We start from the raw sequence: 7,624 nt of genomic DNA, 5'->3' as shown, positions 1-7,624 counted from the left end.
ACTCTGGAGTTCTAAACGGATGGGTGAAAAAAAGGGAAAATTAATTTTGGTGATATAGGTAGCCAAATCAATTTTTTCATATCATAACTCAGGATGTTAGAAAGCATAATATAGTTTCTTTCTGTCACCTACAAAATTGTTGACAAGCTTATAGCAACATTTACAAAAACTTTGATAAATAAATTTTTTTTCTTTATTCATCTCTTTGTCATGTTTGAAAAATAATACTCTTTTAGTTATCTTTTTTTCTACATTTTCGAAATGATTTTGGAGCGTCACCACACATGTTATATATGACTAATTGTCTAGTAGAGACTAAAACAATAAACATTGACGCTATAGGTAATAAGATCGTTGCGAATAAAACTTTGTAGTCTAATATACATATGATTGGTGTTATCATCACGACTTTCATGTTATTCCTGATACAGATGTCGATAGTATGCATATGTGAGAATTATATGTAAAGCAAATAAAATGGTTACTAGCAAAAACATCATGGAAATACTAATATTAAAACCTTTGTATAAATTAAGGTTTGTTGGCCAAATCATGAAAATATTGGTCCTCCCACAACTCAACTTGACGTGTTAAATTAGCTTTTCTCTCAGTGACCTCTTTTAAAGCCAGACGGTCATAAGGAGGAACCATGTCACAAGGAAACTCTTCACTTGGAGACATCACCATAGACTCCGCCATGAAATCTCTCCACCTTTCTGTCGCCGCACATCCCAAACTCTCCGGCGTGATCTCCTCCGCATCCGAAGGAACATTTACCTTAAATTTCAAGAGCTTTGCATACTCATTGAGCAAATGAAACATATAGTCATACACATACTTCATGTTCACCTCCTCTCTTATAAACCTACTCCCTAGCTCTCCAATCTCACGAGCCTACACAACAAAAACCACGTTTCAATTAAAACAAAACAAACTTTAAATGTTAAATGTTATAAACCTTTAATTAGATAACCTTGTCCACGTGGGTATTGCCCCAATGTACGGCGAATTTGAGAGAAGTACACTTGGCGTCGTCTCTGATTGGCCAGTAGTGTTGCAGTGGCATCATTCCTCGTATGTAAAAGTCGTAGAACCTTGGTTTCACGTATAATGTCATGGAATCACATGCCATTATATACTTCTCACTAACCGACCATGCCCATCCTTCTATATATATCTTGTATCTGTGGGTGCACTGGTTCTCTAGATTTGAGTTCTTGAACCCTTCTTTCGTTTCTTTATCCCAGTCCTTGAAGAACATTTTTAAGATAAGTTATCTCATATACATGTGTAAGTGTATAAACTAAATTATTTTTCTAAAGTGAAACTTGGTAACACCTGAACATAGAGACGAGTGTTCCATTCTTCATTTTCCGAAACGTTACACTTCAGAAGCTCTCCTCTTGTAGGGTCCACATAAGGATTACCTCTCCAATAAGCGTACGCCACGCGGTCCTTCCATTGCGTTATATTGTTCCCTTCTTGTATTGCCTCTAGCGACTTCCCCCATGGTTTTATGTTTACTTCAGCCCTGGCACATTAAAAGCCCATCTTATAAATAAGGTTTACTAATGATAAGCCCAGTATGTAATAGAGTTAGCTTACCAGCCCCAAAATGACCAATCAGGGAAGACAATATCCAAGCTAGCATCATCAGAGCAGTAACGAAACAGTGGAGGTGGATCCTTGTTTTGTTGACCTGTATAGTCATCAGATCGGACGACAGGACGATCGTCAGCGTCGAACATAAGGTCGAGATCAGGCAATTTCCCCGGGTACCACCGTAACAACTGTAGGATTCCCCACAGAGTAAAATCATCTCTCGTTTGAATTGACTTTCTGTATCTCTTAACGTACGCCTTGCCGCGGTGGATCACTAGTCTAAAATGCGCTGTTTTGCTGGCTTTCTCAACCATGTCTCTAGTTATTCCTGTTGCTTTCCACGGTCGTAAGTCTTCGTGGATCCAGCGGAAGTAAGAAGGACAAGACGATGGTTGTGAACGGTTGGGATGTAATCTCGATGTGAGATTCTGAGAGAAATGAATCTGATGTGTTTGATCCTGAACGTCGCATTGGTAAGGGAACCTAGGTTTAAATCTCTTTGGTATTAGTTTGAAACCTGCGAAAGCATTCTAAAAAATAAACAAAGTTAATATGGTATATAGTGTTACGCTATAGAATGCACAAAATATTTGGATTTAAAACTCACAAAGTTTAGATAGCCAAGGAAACCCAAGAGAGCAGCTGATATGAAGAGAGAAGCAACGATGAAAACAGTAGATTTCAGGATGTATTTTCCAGGAAACGGCAGCGTTTTGCGTTGTTCATCGTTGTTGTTCGTCTTCATGCCTTCCACTCCTTGATGCACGAGTCTAATCGTTCTTTCATGAAGTGTAATAAAAGTTACAAAGACTTAATTAATATATAATGAAAAAGAGGATACGACATGGAGAAACAGTCAAAAGACCAAGACAAAAAACTAACGATAGAAAATCGAGGCATTGTTTTTCAATTAACTAGCTGTTGATTTATTGAGATAATGACTTGGGATATTATAATGTATAGACAATGATAGGTTAATGGGTAGATAAGATTGGTGTATATGTCTGCTTAGGAGTCTTTACCTATGTGGTTGATATGGTTTGATTAATAACATAAGATAATTCAGTAATCAGAGAAACCCTATTCTATATTGTTTTTAATTATCACTAAACTCCCAATCTCGTTAATCTCGTCCATTAACCCTCACCTATCCCCAGGACCCCAGCTAGCCCTAATCTCTAGAGACTTCCATGCATTGTTTATATCAACTTACCAACGTGTCTTCTTTGGATTTTAAGAAACGAGTGATGATCTGATCTAAGTTTCAACTATAGTATCTCTTCTATATTAATTGAGGATCATTTAAAAAGTTATAATCGTACTAATTAAAAAGAAAATATGCTTAGGTGTCACTTAATTAGGATGCCAATTTAACTTACGTGACAGTTTAAGAATCAATTGAAAAAAATGTTGGTCCAAATTCAATTAGTAGGGAACATTATATTAACTCAAAATATAAGAAGCGTGTATTCTTTCCTTACATAAAAGTTACGAAATTACTTAACATGATTAATATATATATATGACAATTAATGAATATGAATAATAAAGATTTGATAACAATTTTTGCATCTCTCTTCATTTTTGTTTAATTTTATATTATTAAAAAAATTAAACAATCACATTAACCATATAATTAAAAAATTAGATTTTTTCTTATATGTTATATTTTAAATTTTTTTAAATGACTTTAAATTACAAAAATAAGGAAACCTTATATGTTATATTTTTCTTATATGCTATATTTTTTCTTATATGCTATATTTTTAATTTTTTAAAACGACTTTAAATTACAAAAAATGTAAGTTTTCCTTAAACATACGACTAAAAGCATTAATACATGTATCAATTCGATGGTTGATCTGAAACCTTTCAAAATCACATGAAAGATAAATGTCAAAATAATTCAACTGTGGAAACAATACTGTTCCACTTTTTCAAGAATATTTGCGGTGAAAAAAAAATAAAGATGTTGTGTCATAATTTGTTTAATATTCAATCCGATCAACCCATGATATATTAATTATAGTTTAGTTCCACAATTTTTAATAAAAATTGATCCGGTCCATCGAAAATAAATTATATAATAACAACAAAAATATATTGTATATGTATAAATAAAATGATCAAATATATATAAAAATAAACCTACCCGGCGCATTTCTTATCCTACTTATACTATATACAAGTAACAGAATATATTACGGGTTTTGTTTTAGATCACGGCTTTTGATTGGAGATTATAAATAAAAATAATATACTATACTCAGCAGATGTATCATTATTCAAAACATTAAATGAGATTAACGTGGTGTGTTGTCAGAAGTGTATATTCTACCCATAACTACGAGAGAGCGTGCTCAATCAAACGTTTAGTAGCTGACCTAACCTCGACAACTCTCAGACTCATACGCAAACCATGGTCAAAAAATAATTAAGCACGTTCAAGTTACTAATTTTCTTACGTCCATTGTTAAAGCCAATGAAGTACGATAGAATTAGAGCTTAAACTCCGCTTGTTTGTTTACGTAAGAGTACTAGTAGACGAACGGTAGAATTAAAAGTTTACTAATTGGTATACAAGATGGGCCGGGCCAAACACGAAAGGGAATTGAAAGCCCATAAGTTTATAAACCAGCAAACATCTATGTCACACAATTCTCAATATAATAGACAAAATCTTCTGGGTTATTTTATCTTTGGTCACTCAAACCTTAGTTGTGAGGTATACCTTGACTTTCGGGTCTTCGAGTCGGGTTCGAGCCGGTTCTTCTTAGATTCGTATCTTTCTAAACATTTGGATCCAATATGTACTTGTAAATATTCGGTTTGGATTCTGGTCAGTTCTTTTGAAATCCAGATAGGTTCAGATCTATAATTAAAATACATGTAAAATACCTGCAATTTTAGGATCTTTATCGGATCCGGATCGGGTTCGAGTATTTATGATATGAAAAATGATACGAAATATCCAAACCCGATCAAATTTAGTCAAAATATGTCATATATATCTAAAATTTTACAAAAAAAATTTAAAAACTATTAATAACTAATATAAAAAAAATTAAAACTCTAAATTTTACAATTAAAGCTTAATTTTTTTGTAACACTTACATTTAAAGCTTCACGTTACTTGAAAATGCTACAAAAATAATAACAAAGATTGTTAACAAAAAAAAGTATTTCAACTAAATCATAAAATAAAATATAGAAAATAGAACATAAAATGTCATAGCTCCCTCTTTACAAACATAGATCATCTCTTTTGGAGAGTCTCCCCACCGATGGAAGATCATCAATTTGCGTGGATACTTTGGTATATTTGGAAAGGAAAGAACAATAAAGTTTTTAGTAATCTGGACATGGATCCAAGGGACACGCTCAAATTGGCAGAAACAGAATCAATACTTTGGGCTGACGCACAGGTATTGACCGGAAATAGGATTGTATCCCAAGTCGAGGTTATGACTCTCCCATCAATTCCGGGGAGATTGTGCTTTACAGATGGTTCCTGGAAGGAGAATGAGATTTTCTCCGGGCAAGGTTGGCTGAGCACTTTAGAAGGTTTTGATGGGCTGTTGTGAGCAAGGAATGTCAGGGCTTGTCTATCTCCTCTACATGCGGAGATAGGAGCACTACTCTGGGCAATGGAATGCATGAAAAACTTACGCCAATTCACTACAAGAAAACACAGTTTTAGCAAGGAAATTTAACGAGGAAAACTATTCCTCGTGAAATTACGATGACTTAACGATGAAATTGCGAGGAAATAAAGTTTCGTCGTAATGGCCTTGTAAAATACCGAGTAAAGCTTTTCCTCGTAAAATCGTCGTAAGTTAACGTGGTTTTTCCGAGAAAAATGTGTTTCGTCGCAAATTCGTCGTAATTTTAGCATGATTTTTACGAGGAAATAACTTACGAGGAAAGAACGAGAAATCCACCAACTTAACACGTTTTTTTTGCCACCAACCTAATTTTTCGTCGTAAATTCCTAGCAAAATTCAACTACCAGATTCGAAAATTTTCTATATATATGGAGGTTTGAACATAATTTTAAGCACACCAACAAGAAAAAAAAAAGTGAAAAAAATGTCGGGCTTGGGAAATATTTTCGAGTTGCGGAGGTGGATGTATATGCATAGAGATGCTAACGGGAGAGTGACGAAAGAATATCTTGCTGGGTTGGAGCGTTTTATGCATCAAGCAGATTCTACACCGCTCGCCCAAGAAAGCGGTAAAATATTCTGTCCTTGTAGGAAATGTAACAATTCAAAGTTGGCAAATCGTGAAAATGTTTGGAAGCATTTAGTAAATAGAGGTTTCACGCCAAATTATTATATCTGGTTTCAACATGGAGAAGGTTATAGTTATGATCAGAATGAAGCTAGTAGTAGTAATAGCAACTTTCAAGAAGAACCGGTTGATCATCAATTGCATAATGCACATAGTTACCATCAGGAGGATCAGCCGATGGTAGATTATGATAGGGTTCATGATATGGTAACTGATGCATTCGTAGCTCATGATGATGAAGATGAAGAACCTAACATAGATTCAAAAAAGTTTTATGAAATGTTAGATGCGGCAAATCAACCACTTTACAGTGGTTGTAGAGAAGGTCTCTCTAAATTGTCATTGGCTGCTAGAATGATGAATATTAAAACTGATCACAATCTACCTGAAAGTTGCATGAACGAATGGGCAGATTTATTTAAAGAGTATTTGCCGGAAGACAATGAGTCTGCTGATTCTTATTATGAGATTCAGAAACTGGTTTATAGTCTTGGGTTGCCTTCGGAGATGATAGATGTTTGCATCGACAACTGCATGATCTACTGGGGAGATGATGAGAAGTTGGAAGAATGTCGATTCTGCAAGAAACCACGATTCAAGCCGCAAGGAAGGGGACGTAATAGGGTACCGTACCAAAGGATGTGGTACCTACCAATTACAGATAGATTGAAAAGATTGTACCAATCGGAGCAGACTGCTGGAAAGATGAGGTGGCATGCCGAGCATACTCAGACGGATGGTGAGATGACTCATCCATCAGATGCAAGAGCCTGGAAAAATTTTAACAAAGTACATCCGAATTTCGCTAGCAATAGCCGGAATGTGTACCTCGGATTATGCACAGATGGATTTAGTCCATTTGGAATGTCAGGGAGACAATATTCATTGTGGCCTGTCTTTCTTACGCCATACAACCTGCCACCGGAGATGTGCATGCAACGGGAGTTTTTATTCTTGACCATATTAATACCCGGTCCGAAGCATCCAAAAAGGTCACTTGATGTTTTCCTACAACCACTGATAAAAGAGTTGAAAGATTTGTGGTCAACAGGGGTGAGGACGTATGACTGCTCAACGAAGAAGAATTTTACGATGCGAGCTATGCTTTTGTGGACCATAAGTGACTTTCCTGCCTATGGGATGTTGTCTGGATGGACTACACATGGGAGATTAGCTTGTCCATATTGTAATGGAACGACAGATGCATTTCAACTGAAGAATGGTAGAAAGACAAGTTGGTTCGATTGTCACCGTCGATTTCTTCCAGTTGGCCATCCGTACCGAAGAAACAAGAATTTGTTTAGGCACAAAAAGGTTGTGAGAGACACTCCTCCTCCATATCTAACTGGAGAACAAATTGAAGCGCAAATCGACTACTACGGAGCTAACGAAACAGTTCGCTGGGGTGGTAATTGGCATGTCCCTCGTAATATGCCTGATTCTTACGGTGTTCATCACAACTGGCACAAGAAGAGTATATTTTGGGAGTTACCATATTGGAAGGATCTCCTTCTGCGCCACAACCTTGATGTGATGCATATAGAGAAGAATTTCTTTGAGAACATCATGAATACAATATTGAATGTCCCAGGGAAGACAAAAGACAACATAAAATCGAGGTTGGACTTGCCGGATATTTGCTCAAGAAGCGAGTTACATATTAAAAGCAATGGGCAAGTTCCCGTTCCGATATTCAAATTGTCTTCAGAAAAAAATCGGTGTTGTTCAA

General features: G+C 35.8%; 1 protein-coding gene across 1 annotated transcript; it reads right to left on the bottom strand.

The window, feature by feature from the left end:
• Positions 1–505: 505 nt before the first annotated feature.
• Positions 506–2,412, bottom strand: LOC106298601 (O-glucosyltransferase rumi homolog). Its single transcript, XM_013734736.1, has 5 exons — positions 2,210–2,412; positions 1,606–2,132; positions 1,339–1,531; positions 974–1,249; positions 506–894 (listed from the first exon to the last, which is right to left on the bottom strand). Exons 1-5 carry the CDS (start codon positions 2,345–2,347, stop codon positions 532–534), a joined length of 1,497 nt encoding a protein of 498 aa, XP_013590190.1. The 5' UTR covers positions 2,348–2,412; the 3' UTR covers positions 506–531.
• Between the last annotated feature and the right edge of the window lie 5,212 nt (positions 2,413–7,624).

This window comes from Brassica oleracea, chromosome C6 (assembly GCF_000695525.1).
Source record: "Brassica oleracea var. oleracea cultivar TO1000 chromosome C6, BOL, whole genome shotgun sequence".
In the NCBI taxonomy this organism is placed as follows: Eukaryota; Viridiplantae; Streptophyta; class Magnoliopsida; order Brassicales; family Brassicaceae; genus Brassica; species Brassica oleracea.
This window is presented reverse-complemented; position numbering and strand designations above follow the sequence as displayed.

What these genes read in the sequence shown, in the direction of transcription:
- LOC106298601 (XM_013734736.1), bottom strand. Translation starts at nt 2,347, where the DNA reads ATGAAGACGAACAACAACGATGAACAACGCAAAACGCTGCCGTTTCCT. An exon ending in TCCTTGGCTATCTAAACTTT is followed by an intron (nt 2,133 to 2,209) that starts GTGAGTTTTAAA and finishes TTTATTTTTTAG; the next exon opens with AATGCTTTCGCAGGTTTCAA. An exon ending in GCAATACCCACGTGGACAAG is followed by an intron (nt 895 to 973) that starts GTTATCTAATTA and finishes TTTGTTGTGTAG; the next exon opens with GCTCGTGAGATTGGAGAGCT.